At 42.0% G+C, this 22,727-nt stretch overlaps 2 protein-coding genes across 2 annotated transcripts; one reads left to right on the top strand and one right to left on the bottom strand.

Moving 5' to 3' along the window:
* Positions 1 to 12,046: 12,046 nt before the first annotated feature.
* LOC118390353 (protein phosphatase 1 regulatory subunit 14B-like) lies at positions 12,047 to 16,222 on the top strand. The gene is made up of 4 exons (XM_035780813.2): positions 12,047 to 12,643; positions 14,020 to 14,103; positions 14,309 to 14,341; positions 14,578 to 16,222. Exons 1-4 carry the CDS (start codon positions 12,449 to 12,451, stop codon positions 14,662 to 14,664), a joined length of 399 nt encoding a protein of 132 aa, XP_035636706.1. The 5' UTR covers positions 12,047 to 12,448; the 3' UTR covers positions 14,665 to 16,222.
* Positions 16,223 to 16,463: 241 nt separating this feature from the next.
* Positions 16,464 to 20,704, bottom strand: LOC118390352 (peptidyl-prolyl cis-trans isomerase FKBP2-like). Its single transcript, XM_035780812.2, has 6 exons — positions 20,621 to 20,704; positions 17,957 to 18,114; positions 17,674 to 17,786; positions 17,418 to 17,464; positions 17,181 to 17,216; positions 16,464 to 17,056 (listed from the first exon to the last, which is right to left on the bottom strand). The coding sequence occupies exons 2-6, from the start codon at positions 18,110 to 18,112 to the stop codon at positions 16,995 to 16,997; spliced, it is 414 nt and encodes a 137-aa protein (XP_035636705.1). The 5' UTR covers positions 18,113 to 18,114; positions 20,621 to 20,704; the 3' UTR covers positions 16,464 to 16,994.
* Positions 20,705 to 22,727: the final 2,023 nt, after the last annotated feature.

Raw genomic sequence — 22,727 nt, 5'->3', positions numbered from 1 at the left:
TACAAAATACTTCGACCAGGGCGTGACAGCTGGTCTTTGCATTTCATTCACTGAACAGTATTAGAACACATTTTAAAACAGTCTCAGAGTTATCAAGCACAAATCTGAGTTAGCTCTGAAGTCATAGTCCGACTCAAATCACAAATCTGAGTCAGCTCTGAAGTCATAGTCCGACTCATGTCACAAATCTGAGTCAGCTCTGAAGTTATAGTCCGACTCAAGTCACAAATCTGTATTTTTGCGCCTTAGGTGTAACTCAAGTCTGAGACGCAAGTCCCCAACTCTGGCAGCGTGTAACTGAAATCAACTGTGGGGATAGTCAAATCTGCCTCGACTGAATGCCTGTGTCTCTCAAATAAGATCCTGGAGGCCACGACCAAAGTCACGGTTATGCAAATTAAGCCACAGAACGCCTCAATTTGGGCAAATGTGACTCTGTTGGAGAGAAACCATGGCACCTGTGTACCCTGCAGCACCTGGCACGATTCCCTCTTCCCTCCAATCCCCTCTTTATCAGTTGGTCTTTCCCATTCGATGCTGGTTACTACGGTGTCTCATCAGTGGAATGCTATTTAATGATCTCGCTCTTATCTATGAGAGTAGCAATGCATTTCAGTAATTTAGATGCTGGGCCCGCTGCAGCCGGATGTCAAATGTCACAGCTCAATTGTTATTCCAGACAGTTTTCAGTATCAAGAGTTGGTTTGACACCAAGCAAAGCACAGGAGGGTAAAAATCACAATTCAATTTCAAGAGAATGTATAGTCGATATGAACAATCAATATACTACTAGCTAGCACAGCAATGCATATATTATTCATTATGGTCTATTGGATACGACACATAAATCACAGAAAAACACAACGTCACAGTGCATCCTTCATATTCATGTTGCTGATATTGTCCTTAATCAGATTTGTTTTGGGACATCACCAGGAATACTGTAGGAAAATGATATTTGTCATACAGAGACATGAGTAGCCTATTGGTTCCCTCAGGTATGGGGCACCCCTGGGAGGGAGGTTTCCTGCTCTGTAGCTTCAAAATGATTTCTCTGGTCACTAGGCAACAACAAAAGTTTCTGTGCTTATATTTCAAAGTGTGTATAAAACATTTATTCATATACTTGTAGCAAATACAGGCAATATAAAGTGCGCACCTCTGCATGTATTTTTAGTACTTCTTGTTGCTAGGCGACCTCTCAAAGAGTCATTGTCTTTCTGTCATTGCGTTGTCTGATGTCAGTGCAGTGAGGTGGGCGTGTTGGTTGTAATTTCCATTTAAGGTCATTCTCCTCGTCTCTCTCTCACTCTGACTCACAGCATATAGAGTAAATTAGCTATTATGAAGCAGTTCTTATTCAAACCAAAATAGCTATCTCTTCATTTTTGATTAGGAATGTCATATTGTTGGCATGCAGAGAGAGGGACCCAGGAATAGAGTCGGAGAGCCTGGACGCAGAGAGAGAGCGAGAGAGAGCAAGAGAGCGAGAGGGTGAGAGAGAGAGAGCTCAGAAATAGACTTGGGGAGCCTGAATGCAGAGAGAGAACGAGAGAGAGCGAGGGCGTGAGAGAGAGAGCTCAGGAATAGACTCGGAGAGCCTGAACGCAGATAGAGAATGAGAGAGCGAGAGAGCGAGAGGGTGAGAGAGAGAGAGCTCCGGAATAGACTCGGAGAGTCTGAACGCAGAGAGAGAGTGAGAGAGAGTGTGAGATACAGCTCAGGAATAGACTCGGGGGGCCTGAACGCAGAGAGAGAAAGAGAGAGAGCGAGAGAGAGCGAGAGCATGAGAGAGAGCTCAGGAATAGACTTGGAGAGCCTGAACGCAGAGAGAGAGCGAGAGAGAGAGCGAGAGAGAGAGAGAGCGAGGGAGCGAGAGCATGAGAGAGAGAGAGCTCATGGATAGACTCTGAGAGCCTGAACGCAGAGAGAGAATGAGAGAGCGAGAGGGTGAGAGAGAGAGAGCTCCGGAATAGACTCGGAGAGTCTGAACGCAGAGAGAGAGCGAGAGAGAGTGTGAGATACAGCTCAGGAATAGACTCGGGGGGCCTGAACGCAGAGAGAGAAAGAGAGAGAGCGAGAGCATGAGAGAGAGAGCTCAGGAATAGACTCGGAGAACCTGAACGCAGAGAGAGAGCGAGAGCGAAAGAGAGAGCGAGGGAGCGAGAGCGTGAGAGAGAGAGAGCTCATGGATAGACTCAGAGAGCAGGAACACAGAGAGAGCGAGGGAGAGAGCGCGTGAGAGAACGAGAGCTCAGGAATAGACTGGGAGAGCCTGAACCCAGAAAGAGAAAGAGGGAGCTCAAGAATGGACTTGGAGAGCCTGAACCCAGAGAGAGAGCAAGAACTCAGGAATAGAGTAGGAGAGACTGAACCCAGGGGCGGATGCCCTAGGATAGAGTCATGATAGAGCCCCCATGAGGAAAGTTTAGCAGCACAACAACTGTATGATATAATGGCATATTTATTTTTATGATAAAGCGCAACTTCCTATGTAAAGAGTCTTTTGAGAGATGCACTGTTTGTGTCGTGCTCTGTATTTTATTAGTATGGTGTTATGCCCTGAACTCTCTCAGTTGATATTTTTATATTTGGCTGGCCAGTTTGTCTTTTCAGCAATGCTGCGATAATCTGGCCTTGGTTTTATGAAATACTATTTGACAGAAATACCTATTCAACACCAAGTGATCGACTCAACTGAAACGTTCAGTAATTGTCATGTAGTTTGCGGAAGTTCAACCAGGACGGCTGGTCTGAATGCTCGTTTAACATCATCCAGGAAACATAACATAATTCACTTTGTTTCCTATTCTACGGGTTTAGTGGGAAGGCATACAAATGATCATCTTGTTTATTCTCCTCCTTCCTGTTAGCCATGTGCGGAACGTCATTTGCCTATTTACCCTATAGCCTATGAGCACGGCACAATTATGCACATTCCGCACGCTTGCTGTTTAACATATGGGATCACTCTTGCAATTATCACCTTCATCTCGCTCAACCAATGGGCTCACTCTTGCAATTACCACCTTCCTCTCTCTCAACCAATGGGCATAAATCTTGGGATGTATTTATATGTCAATTTACCCTCGTTCTTTCACTTACTGTTTTTCAGCAAATGTTTTTGACAACCGTCCTCCTCCCCACCACTCCCAGCTATAATAACCTTAAGGTTCGTCATTGGAACTCCTTTCCCCCTGCAGGGGTGTTTTGATACCAGCAGCCCCCCATAGTGCTGTATTCTGTATTCTGCTCTATGGGGGCCTATTAACTAGCGTCTGGATTCAATCAGTATGGTGGAAGAGCCGCGCAAAGATTTCAAGGTAAAGAACGCAGGAATGTTGCCTTTACATTTCTAATGAGCTATAAATCAAATCACATTTGATTGGTCACATACACATATTTAGCTGATGTTATTGTGGGTGTGGCGAAATGCTTGTGTTCCTCGCTCCGACAGTGCAGTAGTATCTAACCATTCACAACAATACACACAAATCTAAAAGTAAAAGAATGTAATTAACAAATATATCAATATTAGGTCGAGCGATGTCGGAGTGGCATTGACTAAAATACAGTAGAATATACATATGAAATTAGTAAAGCAGTATGTAAACATTATTAAAGTGACTGTATGTATTAGGTAGTTGTTGTGGAATTGTTAGATTACTTGTTAGATATTGCTGCACTGTCGGAACTAGAAGCACAAGCATTTTGCTATACTCGCATTAACATCTGTTAACCATGTGTATGTGACCAAAACATTTTGATTTGATTTAGTGTTCTATTATTTAAGTGACCAGTAATTCCATGTCTATGTATATTGGGGCAGCAGCCTCTAAGGTGGCTATTGTTGGCTATTTAACAGTCTGATGGCCTTGAGATAGAAGCTGTTTTTCAATCTCTCGGTCCCAGCTTTGATGCACCCGTACTGGCCTCGCCTTCTGGATAGTAGCGGGCTGAACAGGCAATGGCTCGGTTGGTTGATGTCCTTAATGATCTTTTTGGCCTTCCTGTGACATTGTGTGCTGTAGGTGTCCTGGAGTGCAGGCAGTGTGCCCCCGGTGGTGCGTTGGGCAGACTGCACCACCCTCTGGAGAGCCCCGTGGTTGCGGGAGGTACAGTTGCCGTACCAGGCAATGATACATAGCCTATAAATCGGATCTTCCCTGATACTGAAGGCCCTAAGTCGATGTTTTATTGACTTAATTAAGTCCATGTTAAGTCTACTTATCTTAAGTTTGAACCGGGCTCTGGGTGCATATACTTCCCAACAAAGAGTGAGTGATGAGAGAGTTAGTGTGTGTTATGCAACTCCAATATTCATGAATATTTATTACTAACATTTATCTCAGTCCTGCTAATTGGACACAATAAAACACATTTACGGAGGGTTAGCTAAATTCATTTAAAAAAAGGGATTTAGTCCTGACTCTAGATGCGATCGAAAAAGGTCCAAGAAAGCAGAAACGATGTTTTAATGAAAAGAAAATGCATGAATGGGCAGAGACATGATATTGCTTTCTAAGATCTGGTGTTACCAGAATGTCTGACAGATGGTTTCCAACCCAGACTTATTCCCCCAAAGACAAGAGAAGTGCACAGCAGTGCAAAACAGTCATTAGAGAGAGAAAGGGAGGGAAAGGGAAAGAAAGAAGAGGGAAATGTCTGAATTGCAGAAAGAAATGAAAACAGAGAATTGAAGCCTCCCAGGGCCGTAAAATACCCCTATTAATTCAATTACTTCAGAACACTGCAGCAGAGACTTGTCAAAACATGACTATAAAGAGATACGACTGGGCCAGGGTGATAGGGGAATAGTAGCAAAATAATTGTAGATGATATTAGTGGAGATACTGTAACTACTTTAATAGTGACTGAGGTACAAGACCACCCGGGTAGGACCCCCCTTTGCCACCAGAACAGCCTGAATTCTTCTGGGCATAGAAATGTTGCTCAATTGGTATCAAGAGACATAATGTGTGCCAGGAAAACATTCCCCACACCAGTACACCACTGCCACCAGCATCTACCATTGACAGTAGGCAGGATGGAGTCATGGACTCATGCTGCTTACACTAAATCCTGACTCTGCCATCAGCATGACGCAACAGGAACTGGGATTTGTAGGACCAGGCAATGTTTTTCCACACCTCGGTTGTCCAGTGTTTGTGAAGGCGGGCCCACTGGAGCCGCTTCTTCTTGTTTTTAGCTGATAGGAGTGGAACCTGGTGTGATCGTCTTCTGCAATAGCCCATCCATGACAACGAACCGACTAGTTGTACGTTCTGGGATATCGTTTTGCACATCACTGTTGTACTGCACCGTTATTTGCCTGTTTGTGGCCCACTGACAATACTGCCACAACCACCAGTTCAGTGGGAGTATTGCATCTCTTGTCTATCTGGATCTTTTCTGGTCTTTTCATCTATTGTTGTGTGGAAACTGTGTCTGTGTCAGTCCCAGACTCAAAGATATATTCATATTGCTGTGATGATGGAGAGCTCTGGCACATCAGCTTCCAGAGCTGGACAAGAGCTTGAACTCAGACAGTATGGCTGCTAGTTAATAAATTATCTGCATATTAATGTGCGGCTTCACCCATAGGAAAAGCAGCTTTTTCTCAGTGACGGCTAAGCGCCTTTGGACTGTCAAGTGAGCGTTCTCATGGCTGCCTTTGCATGGGAGATCCCCATCCTCCTTCCCTCCCTCTCTGAGCGTGCAGTGTACCCATCCCCAACACTGGCGTATCCAATCCACATAGATCCTCACCACCCAAGTGGATTCATGTCTCCCAGCATTTGTGTTTAGGATTAGTATTGTTATGCAACATTGTTTCTTTTAACCTTTGAAAGAAGTATGGAAAAGCTCCCTCATCAACACCAGCAACAATTATTTCATCCTGAGAAAAGGATTCTGCCTCAAATGAAACTTCCTGGTTTTTACCTGTAGTTTGAGTGGATTCTGTAAGGATTAGCTCCCAAAATCGTTTTTTAGTGGTACTGTTTAATGTACAGTATGTTTATGCTTTGTTGAGCTCCTTCAGTTACGTTGCATGTATGCTGATGATTCAACCATATACGCATCCGCAACCACAGCTAATGAAATCACTGAAACCCTTAACAAAGAGTTGCACTTTGTTTTGGAATGGGTGGCCAGTAATAAACTGGTCCTGAACATCTCTAAAACTAAGAGCATTGTACTTGGTACAAATCATTCCTTAAGTTCTAGACCTCAGCTGAATCTGGTAATGAATGGCGTGGCTGTTGAACAAGTTGAGGAGACTACATTTCTTGGCGTTACCTTAGATTGTAAACAGTCATGGTCAAAGCATATGGATTCAATGGTTGTAAAGATGGGGAGAGGTCTAGCCGAGGTGGGGAGAGGTCTAAAGAGGTGGGGAGAGGTCTAGCCGTAATAAAGAGGTGGGGAGAGGTGCTGGAGATGGGGAGAGTCTAGCCGTAATAAAGAGATGGGCCGTAATAAAGAGGTCTAGCCGTAATAAAGAGATGGGGAGAGGTCTAGCTGTAATAAAGAGGTGGGGAGAGGTCTAGCCGTAATAAAGAGGTGGGGAGAGGTCTAGCCGTAATAAAGAGGTGGGGAGAGGTCTGTAATAAAGAGGTGGGGAGAGGTCTAGCTGTAATAAAGAGATGGGGAGAGGCCGTCTGGGGAAAGGTCTAGCCGTAATAAAGAGGTGGGGAGAGGTCTAGCCGTAATAAAGAGGTGGGGAGAGAGTCTAGCCGTAATAAAGTAATAAAGAGATGGGGAGAGGTCTAGCTAGCTGTAATAAAGAGATCTAGGGGAGGAGGTCTAGCCGTAATAAAGAGATGGGGAGAGGTCTAGCCGTAATAAAGAGATGGGGAGAGGTCTAGCCGTAATAAAGAGATGGGGAGAGGTCTAGCCGTAATAAAGAGATGGGGAGAGGTCTAGCCGTAATAAAGAGATGGGGAGAGGTCTAGCCGTAATAAAGAGATGGGGAGAGGTCTAGCCGTAATAAAGAGAGTGGGGAGAGGTCTAAATAAAGAGATGGGGAGAGGTCTAGGGGAGAGGTCTAGCCGTAATAAAGAGATGGGGAGAGGTCTAGCCGTAATAAAGAGATGGGGAGAGGTCTAGCCGTAATAAAGAGATGGGGAGAGGTCTAGCCGTAATAAAGAGATGGGGAGGGTCTAGAGAGATGGGGAGAGGTCTAGCCGTAATAAAGAGATGGGGATGGGGGGGGGAGAGGTCTAGCCGTAATAAAGAGATGGGGAGAGGTCTAGCCGTAATAAAGAGATGGGAGGTGGGGAGAGGTCTAGCCGTAATAAAGAGAGGTGGGGAGAGGTCTAGCCGTAATAAAGAGGTGGGGAGAGGTCTAGCCGGGGAGAGGTCTAATAAAGAGATGGGGAGAGGTCTAGCCGTAATAAAGAGATGGGGAGAGAGGTCTAGCCGTAATAAAGAGATGGGGAGAGGTCTAGCCGTCTAGCCGTAATAAAGAGGTGGGGAGAGGTCTAGCCGTAATAAAGAGATGGGGAGAGGTCTAGCCGTAATAAAGAGAGTGGGGAGAGGTCTAGCCGTAATAAAGAGGTGGGGAGAGGGGAGAGGTCTAGCCGTAATAAAGAGATGGGGAGAGGTCTAGCCGTAATAAAGAGGTGGGGAGAGGTCTAGCCGTAATAAAGAGATGGGGAGAGGTCTAGCCGTAATAAAGAGATGGGGAGAGGGGCCGTAATAAAGAGATCTAGCCGTTATAAAGAGATGGGGAGAAGTCTAGCCGTAATAAAGAGATGGGGAGAGGTCTAGCCGTAATAAAGAGATGGGGAGAGGTCTAGCTGTAATAAAGAGATGGGGAGAGGTCTAGCCGTAATAAAGAGATGCTCTGCTTTGTTGACATCACACTCCAAAAAGCAAGTTCTGCAGTCTCTAGTTTAGTCTAATCTTGATTATTGTCCAGTCGTGTGGTCCAGTGTTGCAGGGAAAGACCAAGTTAAGCTGCAGCTGGCTCAGAACAGGGTGGCACGTTCTGCTCTTCATTGTAATCAGAGGGCTGATATAAATACTTTGCATGCCAGTCTCTCTTGGCTAAGAGTTGAGGAGAGACTGACTGCAATCACTTATTTTTTATAAGAAACATGAATCTGTTGAAAATCCCAAATTGTTTGCATAGTCAACTTAGACACAGCTCTGACACACACACACACTTATCCCAGCAGACATGCCACCGGGGGTCTTTTCACAGTCCCCAAATCCAGTACAAATTCAAGAAAGCGTACAGTTTTATATAGAGACCTTATTGCATGGAACTTACTTCCATCTCATATTGCTCAAATGAACAGCAAACCTGGTTTCAAAAAACAGATAAAGCAACACCTCGTGGCACAACGCCTCTCCCCTATTTGACCTGGATAGTTTGTGTGTATGTATTGATATGTAGGCTACGTGTACCTTTAAAGAAAATGGATGTAGTTCTGTCCTTGAGCTGTTCTTGTCTATTGATGTTCTGTATTATGTCATTCTATATTGTGTTTCATGTTTTGTGTGGATCCCAGGAAGTGCAGCTGCTGCTTTTGCAACAGCCAATGGGGATCCTAATAAAATACCCAACAAATTGACAGAAGCTAACAGACAGAGCTAAATATGATGAAAACATTATGATACGGTGACCTGAGCTAAGCTCTGTTATTGCCAGCTGTATTTTCACCTGCACGGCAGTGACAACCACATCCACTGTAAATTCACTGTCATCCATCACAGTTGCCACGGCAGCAATTCATGCGCGACTCAAGGGTCAGCGGATCACTTGCACATGGTGGTTATTGGAAATTGATTCCATTCTGTACAACTACGCTTGTCATGTTCCATATCGCTACACTGTAGGTGTCAGTCATCTGACACACGAGGGGCACACGTTTTGCTACACTGACATGATCATTTTGTTCAGTGTCAAGAATATGAAAACAATTTCATATAATTACTTCTGTAATTGGATCATGGATATTGCAGTGGGGGAATGAGTCTGTTTTGTTTAGTACAAATAGCGTGTACCTGCTACATATACAGTAATATCAAAAACAAGAGTGGAGTAATATACAGTAATACAGTCATATCAAAATCAAGAGTACAGTAATATACTGTAATATCAAAATCAAGAGTACAGTAATACAGTAATGTCTAAATCAAGAGTACAGTAATATACAGTAATATCAACATCAAGAGTACACTAATATACAGTAATATCAAAATTAAGAGTACAGTAATATACAGCAATACAGTAATATCAAAATCAAGAGTACAGTAATATACTGTAATATCAAAATCAAGAGTACAGTAATAGAGTAATATCTAAATCAAGAGTATAGTAATATACAGTAATACAGTAATATCAAAATCAAGAGTAATATACAATAATATGTGTCTGTTCCTCATCAACACAGATGATTATTTTTCAAAAGTAGATGCAGAGCTTTTGAATGATCTTCAGGACCATGACAAATACATTCTAATTTCCATATGAGCAAAAGTGTGATTTATTCTCTCTAACATCCCACAGAGAGGACATGGCAGAGTTTCAGAGGGTATAGATATAAATATATTAGAATTGATCAGAACTAACTTGGTTGTTTTGGACAATGAGTCACATGGTGAATCTTGTTAGTCATCATCATAGTGCCACCTCCAAGAGTGAGGATGAATCAGACACAGAGAAAACCAACATAAATACATGGCTAAAGTAATCCCACTTGGTTAACCATGATACACAGCAGTACTATGTTTCACCACTTGAGACAATGTTTTACATTTCAGTAATCATTTGAATACTGGTGAGTTGGTTGCCATAGAGCACACATCATTCAGCTAAGATGAGAATCAATATATAGTTCTCCCAAATGTCTGGTGCCTAAAACAAGTGGAAACGCCCTGCTAGAGTTCCCATATACTTTATGATCATCATACACTAGATATACAAAAGTATGTGGACACCCCTTTAAATTTGTGGATGTGGCTATTTCAACCACACCTGTTGCTGACAGGTGTATAAAAATTGTGCACAAAGCCATGCAATCGCCATAGACAAAAAATGGCAGTAGAATGGCCTTACTGAAGAGCTCAGTGACTTTCAACGTGGCACCATCATTGGACTCTGGAGCAGTGGAAACACGTTCTCTGGAGTGATGAATCACGCTTCACCATCTGGCAGTCCGACAGACTAATCTGGGTTTGGCGGATGCTACCTGCCCGAATACACAGTGCCAACTGTAAAGTTTGGTGGAGGAGGAATAATGGTCTGGGGATGTTTTTCATCATTTGGGCTAGGCCCCTTAGTTCCAGTAAAGGGAAATCTTAACGCTATAGCATACAATTACATTCTAGACGATTCTGTGCTTCCAACTTTGTGGCAACAGTTTGGGGAAGGCCCTTTCCTGTTTCAGCATGACAATACCCCCGTTCACAAAGCGAGCTCCATACAGAAACGGTTGATCAAGATCTGTGTGGAAAAACTTGACTGGCCTGCTTAGAGCCCTGACCTCAACCCCATTAAACACTTTTGGGATGAATTGTAATGCCAACTACGAGGCCAACCTCACTAATGCTCTTGTGGCTGAATGGAAGCAAGTCTCCGCAGCAAGATTTCAACATCTAGTGGAAAGCCTTTCCCATAAGAGTGGAGGCTGATATAGCAGCAAAGGGGGGACCAACTCCATATTAATGCCCATGATTTTGGAACGAGATGTTTGATGAACAGGTGTCCACATAGTTAGGTCATGTAGTGTCGCAGTAGCAGCCCTTGAACAGTAAGGCACCACAGCTCCTTACGCTTGTCAGATTGTTGGGAACGAAATGTATATTCGGCTTAGAGAGTAAATGTTTGTCTGGCTTTTTGGGACTTGAGAGAAAAGAGAAAAGCTAAAAGCCTTTCTGTCCTGGTAGATTTACTCTCAATTGCCTTCCACCCACTTAAGGAAGAGTTAATAGAGTCAAAGAAGTTTCTTTTTTATTTTTACACTTTGCTACATTTAGCTGATTAACTTTTAAACAACTGAGCCACTCCTGTGAACACCTCATGTATTTTGTATAGGCTTTTCGTAGGACAGTGCAATCTTCACTTTACAAAGATTATTCACATCAAATGTGTAGGGAGGAGGAGGGTTTCCCAAACTGCACTGGGTGCACGTGGTGGGGGGGACCCAGCCCTAGAGAACCATACAGCTCTGGGATCACTGATAAAAAAGGCCACTGAGCCAATGACACGTTGCATTAAGAGGAGGGATGAAGGGATGAGGCACACTCAAACTCTGAACCCCCCCAGACTGCAATAAACGTACAGGTTCTGCTCAGGCACATTCTCAGCTAGGATAGTGTCTGTAGGCTCCACTGTCAAGCATGAGCCTGGCTGGAGAGAAGAGATTAAATCTTAAGGCTCAACACAGCAGGTGTGCCTTGACCAGACTGTATCTCAGTAATCTTTCGACCATGTTTTATTGATATGGCATGATGACAGAGGACATGGCTTGGAACCACATTTACAAAGAAGTGTTTTAATCTTATCCAACACTACACAGTCGACCAAAGCCTATGCAGGTGAGGTTTTGCTTCCCAGGAAGACAGGATTAATGGTTGCCTTCTGCCCCCTGGTGGTAAAATCTGCTTTTTTTTTCACTTTTGGCATTCTCACTTATAATGTATTGTCTGTCTACTTTATTAATTTGACACTGGAATTGTTAATTATCCTGTATTTTTTATATATTTTTTATGCAAGTATCAAGGTATATCCAATGCATTACATTTGGATTTTTGTCGGCCATAGCCCTTTAAACTCCATCCAGTCTGAATGTTGCAATTATTATGTTTTAATCTCTGGAGGGAATTACAAACCACTGTTCAATTACAGGCCTATATGTCATTCATATTGCGTGGTTTATCCATGAAAAGGTGGGGTAAAGGTGCATAGTCATTGACATTTGGTACTTGGGATAGTCCAAAATAGAAATATGGGGTATGGGAGTCTGCAACAATGAATTATATAACCGTTATTAACATGTGTTTTATCTATACGAATTTTGTAGGATACACTGTACAATGAAACGCACAAAGTATTTAACTTGGTATGTAACGACGTGTTAGAATGTACCAAGTGACAAGGCCTAAAACCGGATTTGGACTGTGCAACTACCTTGCCTACACGGGTATAGGACTGTACATCTGAAGGAAGGTGAATGCTCTGTATCCTCAAAATGCTTACTTATTTTTCACCAGCCTGTAAACTTTTGTCATCGATAATTGCATGTTAGTGTGAAGCATTTGCGTGAATATTCTAGCCTGCGTTATTTTAATGAGTAGTTCAGTAATTGGTGCAATAGCATGCAAATTCGGTCAGAGAGAACAATAGCGTCACCCGGTATTTAAACTGCAGATAAGAAAGACCAAATAACCCCATCTAAAATCGAACCAGTCGTATCTAGACGGACATAGGAGGACTATGGCAACATTAACAAGCCAAGACTCAACCGCTCAAGCGCGGGTTTATTTCCAAACGCCTCCCGGTACCGAGGACACAGAAGTGGTCCAGAAGCAAGGGCGGGTAACCGTGAAATACGATAGAAAAGAGCTGAGGAAGCGACTCAATTTGGAGGAGTGGATAATTGAGCAGTTAACGGATTTATATGACTGTGAGGTAAGCAATGACACATTCTGATTCATTGTGTACTCCATGACAGATTTTTTGTTGTTGTACAACATTCAATGATCTCTACTTTGATTGGGGTTTATGTATGCTATAGAATTGCAGTAATATTAAAACCTAGGGCAATACAATAATTCAATAATATTACAAATATGAGTAGGAATTACAGACAAAATGTAGGGTGTGGCCACATCATTGAAATACTGTACTGAACAATTGAAGAGATTAGGTATCTGCCCAATTAGTGATGGACAGAATGTGCTGTTCCAATAAAAGGTGTGCATCATTCATTCATTGATAAGTAGGCCTTGGCACAGAGCACTATGGCCACCATACCTGCAAAGCTGTTACAGTACAGCCTCTACTCTGTAGGATTATGGTACATGCCCACTTTAACGTTACATAATGGTAATGCCTGGTTGTCTTTAACAAAGGAAATATACATGACTATGGATAGATATCCCACCCCCCTCTGCTGATCCATGGAAATGCAGGAGGCACATACTGCGTGACATGTTTGTGATGTGTTCAACCTGAGCAAGTATGACTTAATCCCTTTCATTTAAAGACCCCTGTAAACAACAGTTTTTTTTTTGGGGGGGCAACAACCCTCAGACCACTGGAGAGATATAGGTGTTTTGACATGGTTAACGTGGGAACTATTCACATAAAAGGGTCGCAGTAGCCCCTATACATCAGATAAGTTAGTGGGAACCAAGTGGTCAACATTGTAGACTGAGCAGTAACATAGAGCACCTGCGTATGACACATTATTGCTCTTGTAATGAAATTGACCATTACCTATGTCAAATGGTCCTCAAAGAGACCATCTGGGCAGGTAAAGAGCTAATTGGACTAATCATGACCCTGGCAGGAGCAGTAGGTGGCATATGGTGGGAGATATTGTAATTTATCAGCCTTTGATTTAGGCAGCAGACTCTGGGCCTCAGGGTTGTGCCGGAGTATGGGGTCTTGCAACTACTCCTTGACCTCGTGAATAAGCTCCTAGATAGATTATAGTTAGTTAAACATCAATACAATGAACTGGAAACCAGATTGTATTTCTATAGTGATGGCTTCTCCTACTGTCGTGTTCAATTGAGTAGACAGCAAGGCAGTGGTCAGGAAGTCACTGCATTGTTTTCAGTACACACCACATAGGGAGGTTCAGCACATCCTGTTGTGTTAAGCAGAGGGGGGAAGCCAGGGATATTGGGGACCTGTGGAGGATGGTCAGGGGTGAGACTGTGGTGCAGGAATATTTAGTTTGATCCTAAGCCTGTCTGATCTAATCACCACTGTTTTTTCCTCCTGTCCCCTCCCTCTCTGTTGTTTTCACCATCACTCTCTCCCTTTGCCTCTCGCAGGAGGAAGAGATTCCAGAGTTGGAGATTGACGTGGATGAGCTGTTGGATATGCCCACTGATGGAGACCGGGCCTCCAGGGTCAAGGTGACCATTAAACCTTAATCATTGCTGACTACACATCTGTTATTGTCCTTTTCTATTGAGCGATTGAATCCGAGCTTGAGGCTGATCGCAATTCTCCCATTGATATCGTTACATGATTTACACAGAAGTTACCCACATGGATCTGAAGTTAGGATCTGGCCTTGAATGGGGTTCATTTCCTCTTTCACTTCCTATTGTTTTGCAGGTTTTGCTGGTTGACTGTTACAAACCTACAGATGTAAGTTCGAAATTCTATCGGATTATTCTCTGCTACTGTTCAGCTTTTGTATAAGCCCGGCATTGGGTCAACTGATCCACTGAAACAATAACTGTCTGAAATCAACTTCCCATACATCGTTTTGACCAAGTTTCTAGAAACACAATGTAATACAGTAACGTGTGTGCAATACAGTAACATGCATAATAACAATTGTTCAGTGTCTCACAAAATGTCCCATTGTTCATTTACTGCAGGCCTTTGTCATGGCTCTCCTAGAGAAGGTTAGAGGTCTGCAGAAACTCAGCACTCCGCCCAAAAAGAATGAAAAATCTCCCCCTTAGCCTCAGAACGACCGCAACCTTTTACAACTCAGTTCTACACAGGGACACCCAGCTAGAATCCCTCAGCACCTAGAATCCCTCGGAGTCGGCAGGATTGATAGAGGGAAGAGGATCGATCAATCACTTACTGTCTCTTTCTTTGTTTAAACAACTTCTTGTCGATATATAATCATGTTATACATTAACAGTAGTAAGTGATGAGTGTTATAACATAATAATAAAGTATAGCATTGATAAACGGATTTGTTGACACGGAGGAAGAACATGCTAACGTTTAACTTGAGCTATACAAGTCACAAGCAGAGCATGACAAGTACACACACCTAAGGATAGCTTATAGTGAATCATAACAAGAGGCAACATTATACAGTCTAACAAATCTAACTTGTTGATTAATCAACTTACATTACTGTATGTATAATGACAGCTTGAAATAGTGAACTGTCACTGGTTGGTATTAGTTCGAACCATGTCATTTTTACAATGCCATTTTAACGATGAGATTTATAGATCAAGCAAAGTGTTACCGAGAATGGTTTATGGGATACGGTAGTTAAGTCTGTGTAATGATTTCAAGCCGAGCACTCTCAACTGTCAAATAGTTTTTTTGAGAGGTAGCACAAAGGGCTATTTAACATTTTACACTGGACTAATTGGAGTGTGATCATTATACTTTGTGTTATACGTTTGACATGCGCAAGTGTGGACAGAATTCAAATACAAACACCAGCATGTCACACATGGGTTCCTGTAATGACATCAGTAGCCTACGGGTTTTCATGGCGCAAATACTGTTATTTCATTTGAAGAGTAGTGCATGACTGACTCTATAAAACACAGGAAAACATGGGCAAATAATGGTTAGGCCCCATTGAAATTCATTACATGAACGACCACAACAGTAAATGCTTCTGAGCCCTACCATAACATATGGATCAACTGTTTCCCCCTCCATATCCTCCAGCCTGGTGCCTGAGACTGGGGGGGGTGTCTGTTTCTCTCAGACCTGATTTGAGAGTGTAGAAAGGCCTTTGCTTTGTATAGCTTTTTATTTGTTTCTCAAACCAAATATACCTATATCATTAACCACTGCAAAAAGGGTTTGGAAAGGCCTTAGAATACAACAGAGACGATTGTATTGACTATTGTGGCTGAAGCGATGTCTTTCGAGATGTATGATAGTTGGCCCTGGAGTGTAGCCATGTGCAATATTCTGGTTTCCATTGTATACCAGAAGGTTCCTTGATAGGTCAATCAACCTTGAATACCATGACTATCATAACCATCTGTATACCTTACAAACATCGCTCCTTATTCTTTTGGACCCCCATTATGATGTTATCTTGGGCAGACTTTTAACTACCATATTCAGTGTACCACCTTGAAGACTGAATCAAACCACAAACTGAGTATTTGCTGGAGGTCGGGACTGTATTATCTGTGGTGTGTGTGTTTTCAAAATGATTGCAAGACTGTAGTCATGTAATGTAGCAATACTTACTGGTGCTGTTGGCCAATTTGTTACATTTGTATTAAAATTCAATGTTTTACCTACTCAGACTTGTGTGTGCACTTCAGATGTTACTGTAAGGGGGGGGCAGGTAGCCGAGCGGTTGAGAGCGTTGGGCCAGTAACCGAAAGGCCGTTGTTTTGAATCCATGAGCCGACTAAGTGAAAACTGTCGACGTAAAAGGCACTTAACCCTAATTGCTCCTGTAAGTCGCCCTGGACAGGAGAGTCTGCTAAATGTAAAGGTACTGTAGCTAAATATCTGCCGGGGGGAAAAAAAAAAGTCACACTTTCAAAATCCAAATCTTTAATCTTTTACTGAAACAAGACCATTGGTCAAGTCTTGTATACCAATGTAGTGAAATTGGAAATCTGTTACAAATAAATCCTTTCAATAGAGCCCAAAAACCCTACTGAATAGTGCACCATCGCTTATCTTGTGCTACCATATAGCATGTGTGTTATATGCCCTGTTCTCTCAGCATGATATACGTACCCTGTAAGTTTCACTTATCAGGCTGGTAAATTACTCCAAAATGAGAATGATGATACATTTAAGTCAAAGAGCAAGAGCTGGTCATGGCATAACGTTCAGGAAAACATAACACAGGAATGAGGTAAGGGGCAACTGAATGCTGAACTAAAAATGATGACATTTTTAAGGCATTGGATTCACCAGAGAGTACCAGTTACATATGATGTTAGTTATAGTTGAATAGTATGTATATTATGCAGGTTCTTCAATGGCTTATAAGTGGTAGAGCACACTGACTTAAAACCAGCACTAACAGGCCGCTGATTTTGCTTGACATTAACGTTCACTATAAATCAGACCTCCTCTCGATGCTGAGCAGTTCAACTTCAAAAATGAGAGTGGCACCACCTGTTGGAGAGACGTGGTAGTTACGAACAAAGAGAAGAAAGCGCTTCACAATAAAGACATGGTTACCTCAGAGACTGACTTGTAGAGAAAGCCCGTGGGAGATGTAGAGAAATATCTGAAATACCTGGGATCTTAGGAGGCGCTCCTCTGTCTCCATATCCTACAAAAGGAGTAATATAAATGGAGAGGTCAGAACAGTGGCTGGCAAAATGGACCTCAAGGCTTAGGGCTTTTGATCTTTCATGATAATTGATTGGGTTTATATAATCTACGTGGATAATGCATGCTAGATTTAGTCATTAGTATAGGAAATATATAGGTGACCATTGGAACAGTGTGAAGTATCAGTGTGCAACCTCACCAAGCTCCGAGGGGATGACCAGTTTCCTCTTCTCTCCCTCACACATTCTAATGAGAGTAAGTGGGATTGGTGAATTAAGAACTTCACATGCAAGAGTCAAAGGTCAATTTGTTGTTACAACTTATATCCAAAAGCACATAATTCTATAGTTTTTACACTGTCTGCAAATGTAATACCTTCACAAGTCATCCAGTCACATGCATGAGCACAAGTCCATAGGGGCAAAAAACAAATGTAAATAAAAACAGGCACCAACCCGAGCAGGCCCTGGTCCCAGCCTTTGATGACTTGTCCGGTTCCCAGAGTAAAGGTGAAGGGCTGGTTCCTTGGAATGCTGCTGTCAAACTCTGTTCCATCCTCCAGCTTTCCCTGCAAACAAACACAGTTATTGACTAAACACACTGTCATTTGTTCAAATGTGTCAATTTCTGCATCTCCATTATATTGGGATGACATTCATTGAATGAGCATTAGATGGAAATAGATATATTGCTTTTCATTCAATGTCCAAAAGCAGACACATCCTCCTTATTTCTCACAGTGTAGTGCATGTTCAGCACATCCCCTTTACGGGACTTGATGGGGCAGTTGTCAACTCTTTTCTTGATGCCAATTTGGAGCTTCTTTTTGTCGCCACCGCGAACTGCCGGGGCCAAGGACAACAGAGTGACCACAAACAGCAGACAAAGCCTCATATCTGGGGAACACGTGAAAGACTTAATTAACGACAAAAGTAAACACACATCTCGTAGGTCGCGTTCCCCTAGCCTTGTTCGGAACATCCTGATCTCGTGAGCTTCCATTGTTTCGCTGTATCAGTGTAGCGAAACAAAATGTAAGCTTGCGATATCAGGATGATTACCCTGCTCAGACCTTCCCTGCATCAACCAATGGTTGCGTGCCACGTCAAACTGTGCCGTCGGGCATCAGACTGCTATAATTGTGCTTTCAAGACTGGGAACTTGGAGGAAAAATAAAACTAGGTCAAATCATGAGCCAGTGATCTTATGGTCAGAAAGTCAGAGCTCTATAAAGATGCCAGAGTTTCCGTCATGGAATTCCGAGTTCAAAACCGTTTTTTCTAGTTATTTTGAGCGAGGCGTAACATGTGGGTCACGTATGGAACGCAGTTTGGGTCTTTGCTTGTCAAAAAGGATGCACGTCAAATAACAGTTCTATTATATAATGTGTGTTCTGAATGTGCACGTGTAAGCCAGGCGCCACCACTGCTATCAGTAGCCCTGTCAAAGCGGCACAAAAAAGTGTGCAAACAAGCAAACACCAGCCACGAACAATGTGTTTACAATACCGCGTTGGTAATAAAGCTTTATTTGTTCGAACGCAACTTTTGGGGTACCTAGCTAGCACCAATACAACCAACCTGAAAACAATGATCAGTAAAACCTGCAGTCATTTTCATTATTCTTAGCAATGATTTAGGAATCATTGTGAGTAAGTATTAGCTAGGTAGCCACTTGTTGGTCGCCTATTGAAATTGAACTTCAGTTTATGAAAATAAATAGCTAGTCAGCTACTTAACCCTGTTGCCCAAAGGTAACGTTATTAGCAGCCAGCTAGCTTAATCTGGCTGGTGTGAAGCTAGCCACAATAAGGATTAGGCACAATGGTGGAATTTGCGGTTTGCCTTCAAAATAAAAGTATATCTTTGAAAGTGATGCAGAAGGTTAAAATTGGTGGAATCATGCCATATTTAGACTAGATAATGTTAAGCAAGCTTGGAATGTGAAGCAATGAAATGGGGTATCAGTCTACTTGGTGACACCCACAGAACACAACTGTGAAGAGTTTATGCAAATCTCAGTGGTGTAGCTCTTATCACGTGACTGTGTGAAATCATTGCACTGTACAGATTTACCTGAGTATTGGGGATCAATAAAATGAGGTATCAGTCTACTCAATGCCCAAGATATTTTTTTCTCTCCCAACGTCCTCCTCAGAGTTATCAGACTCCAAAACATCCACGCAGTATTGTTTTTCCTCTGGAATAGTGTTCAATACACATAGGTTGACAATAAATGTGGGTCAATTCACAGTTGTTTCAGAGTCCCGCAATGTTCTATGGGTGTCACTGAGTAGACTGATACCCCATGTCATTGATCCACAATCCATAGGTAAGGCTGTACAGTGAAATAAGTACACCTCCAATGCAATTCTAAAGTATAATATATCCACTGTGATTTCAACATATTTTTGTCAAATTAACAAATAGTCTTTTGTTGATTTTAAATAACATTCCAACCTTAGATGGGTCCGACCACCATTAAACAAATAAGAACTGTCCTATAAATTAGGGTTATTTTAGATCATGTTAGCTAGCCATCTATAGCTACTGAAACAGATTATGTCGTTTTGCACAGTTTTTGGGGAAGAACATTTTTGCATCTGTGAGCTAGCCAGCTTTTTTTATGAACAGTACTGTAGGTGAGCGAGACAACTTTGCCAGCATCATAGAATACGTATCGATGAATCGTTGTGACAAATGAAATACTAGTGCTGGTGTAATAACTACGTTAAAAAATGTATGAATAGTTTAAATTATTATGTGACATGCAGTCATATTCTGGTCCTAACACGTCACATAGTGTGATTTGACATGTATATTTTTTGACACGCAATGACCCAAACGGCGTTCCATAGTCACCTCCCCTGCTCAGACGTTGTATGCTTAGACCAATGGGTGCCTAACACCCAATCGACAGTGTCATCGACTGACAGATTTCTATAATATGTGGTTCGTTGATACATACATATCCATGCGTTGTAAGATCTGGCAGGTGTTTCTAGACCTCCAACTTTACAAGAAGATCACGTCATGATTTGACGTTTTTTTTCTCGATACCTCTGTTGTCTTGAAAGCACACTTCATCATCAATGGGCACATGCTTATAGCAATAATACAATGGAAGCTTTTTGATAGGCCTATAGCTCCAACAAGTTGGGCAAGTTGTATTACTTGTCATTATCAAAACACAAAAAATGTTTAATACAGCTAACTATGGCCCACAATTGTGCCGAGTTAACAGATAAGTTAGCAAGATAACTAGCTAACGTTATCGGTTGTGGCAATTGCTTTAGCTACCCTAATACATGTATTTAGCCATGCGTTTCGCTCATAAATATTCCTAACCAATTTCAGATCAAAAAGCTAGTTTACGTATCAGTAATGTCTCCAAGAAGCTTACCAGCGTTTTAACGGAATTACACACAGAAGATAGTCGGTGTGCTTCAAAAATTTCGGAAGAGGAAATGGAACGATTGAATGGAATGTCGCGATATGTCTACGCATTGATTTTCTCTCCTGCTATTGGTTCGTTCTCATAGAGCCTTGCTGGCAGAGAAAATAGTAGATTCTGAACGTTCCCCCAGGTGGTGCCAAAGTGCCGTTAAAGTTGGAATGGAAAGCAGACTGCCACATATATTGTATCAACAGTGTATTAATAAAGACAGGAACTCAAATGAATGATCATTTCACACACACACTTCTCGCACACGCAAACACCAACACAGGCAATGTAGCTATGCAGGAATGTTTATGATCTAAAGCAACATATTGATTGAAAGTCCTCTTGCACACTTTTCCCCTTAGAGATGAGCCCTCAGTTACACTGTAATTACTGCATTCGTTTCCAGTAAGGTTTTCCATTAGGGTTCATATGTCTCAGACGTGTGTGAGAGAAAGAGAGAGAGAGAAGAGAGCAAGAGATGAAAGGAACAGAGAGGTGAAGAAACCATTATAGAAGGTTGTTGTTGCCATGCATACCAAAGCTATACAGCCTGCCTCATTCTCTCTTTCTACATTCTGACTCCATTCCTCCTCTTGTTACCAATGTACTGTCTTTGCGTTAGTCTCCTCCTCTCGCTTCTCAATGATTTCTTATGTCTATGATTACTTATTAGCAAATAAAGACATTAGGCTTCCTATATGAGCACTGAAGAAGAACTGACTGATTAAACATATTTGATATATTGTATATGCATGTCCACACTGCCATTCTTAATGTGCAGCAGATTGCTTTCATTAAGAAAAGACAGTTAGTGGATAGCCTCACCGATACTTTAAATAAAATTAGCCCTCTCCACCACCAAAACAAATACAGTCCTCCTCAACCCTAAAATATAATCAGAAAATCCATGTTTTGACTGTTGGGCTATTAGCATTATTAATATTGTTGTGTATGTGGCCTCCTTTTTTGCATGAGAGCAGAGAACTGACATGAGAGATGAGCATTTAATAGACTTGGCTTCAGGCTTCCCCCAGGGGAATCCATTAAGTAACGTCTTCATTTCTAAATCAGAGGGATGAAAGGGGTAATATCCAGGAAACAGACATACCTCTGTTGTAAACACAGACTTATTGAACTATGTTTAATGCTGTCACAGAGTATTGTACGGCACAGTGGCAAGACAAATCCCATCAAAACAGGTCAAGCAATATGACAGCTGCAAGTATCCCACAGACCACGGATTACAGTGCTCTTGTAAAGTATTCAGACCCCTTGACTTAGCATCCCGGAGTAGCCTCTTCACTGTTGACGTTGAGACTGGTGTTTTGCGGGGACAATTTAATGAAGCTACCAGCTGAGGACTTGTTTCTCAAACTAGACACTCCAATGTACTTGTCCTCTTGCTCAGTTGTGCACCGGGGCCTCTCATTCCTATTTCTATTCTGGTTAGGGCCAGTTTGCGCTGTTCTGTAAAGGGAGTAGTACACAAGATCTTCAGTTCCTTGGCAATTTCTCGCATGGAATAGCCTTAATTTCTCAGAACAAGAATAGATTGACAAGTTTCAGAAGAAAGTACTTTGTTTCTGGCCATTATGAGCCTGTAATCAAACATACAAATGCTGATGCTCCAGATACTCAACTAGTTTAAAGAAGGCCAGTTTTATTGCTTCTTTAATCATACAACAGTTTTCAGCTGTGCTAACATAATTGCAAAAGGGTTTTCTAATGATCAATTAGCCTTTTAAAATGATAAACTTGGATTAGCTAACACAACGTACCATTGGAACACAGGAGTGATGGTTGCTGATAATGGGCCTCTGTATGCCTATGTAGATATTCAATTTTAAAAATCTGCCGTTTCCAGCTACAATACTCATTTACAACATTAACAATGTCTACACTGTATTTCTGATCAATTTGATGTTATTTTAATGGAAAAAAAGGGCTTTTCTTTCAAAAACAAGAACATTTACAAGTAACCCCAAACTTTTGAACGGTAGTTGATTATATATCCATTGATTATTGAAAAATATAATTTATAAATACCTCATGAGCTTTAGTCCAA

The sequence above is a fragment of the Oncorhynchus keta genome, chromosome 11, assembly GCF_023373465.1.
Source record: "Oncorhynchus keta strain PuntledgeMale-10-30-2019 chromosome 11, Oket_V2, whole genome shotgun sequence".
Classification (NCBI taxonomy): Eukaryota; Metazoa; Chordata; class Actinopteri; order Salmoniformes; family Salmonidae; genus Oncorhynchus; species Oncorhynchus keta.
This window is presented reverse-complemented; position numbering and strand designations above follow the sequence as displayed.

Excerpts from the sequence above, each read along its gene's own strand:
- LOC118390352 (XM_035780812.2), bottom strand. The coding sequence starts at position 18,112 with ATGAGGCTTTGTCTGCTGTTTGTGGTCACTCTGTTGTCCTTGGCCCCG. Across the intron at positions 17,465-17,673 it reads TGGGACCAGGGCCTGCTCGG|AATGTGTGAGGGAGAGAAGA; the intron begins GTTGGTGCCTGT and ends TACTCTCATTAG. Across the intron at positions 17,057-17,180 it reads AGCGCCTCCTAAGATCCCAG|GTGGTGCCACTCTCATTTTT; the intron begins GTATTTCAGATA and ends TCTCTCCAACAG.
- LOC118390353 (XM_035780813.2), top strand. The coding sequence starts at position 12,449 with ATGGCAACATTAACAAGCCAAGACTCAACCGCTCAAGCGCGGGTTTAT. Across the intron at positions 12,644-14,019 it reads CGGATTTATATGACTGTGAG|GAGGAAGAGATTCCAGAGTT; the intron begins GTAAGCAATGAC and ends TGCCTCTCGCAG. Across the intron at positions 14,104-14,308 it reads ACCGGGCCTCCAGGGTCAAG|GTTTTGCTGGTTGACTGTTA; the intron begins GTGACCATTAAA and ends ATTGTTTTGCAG.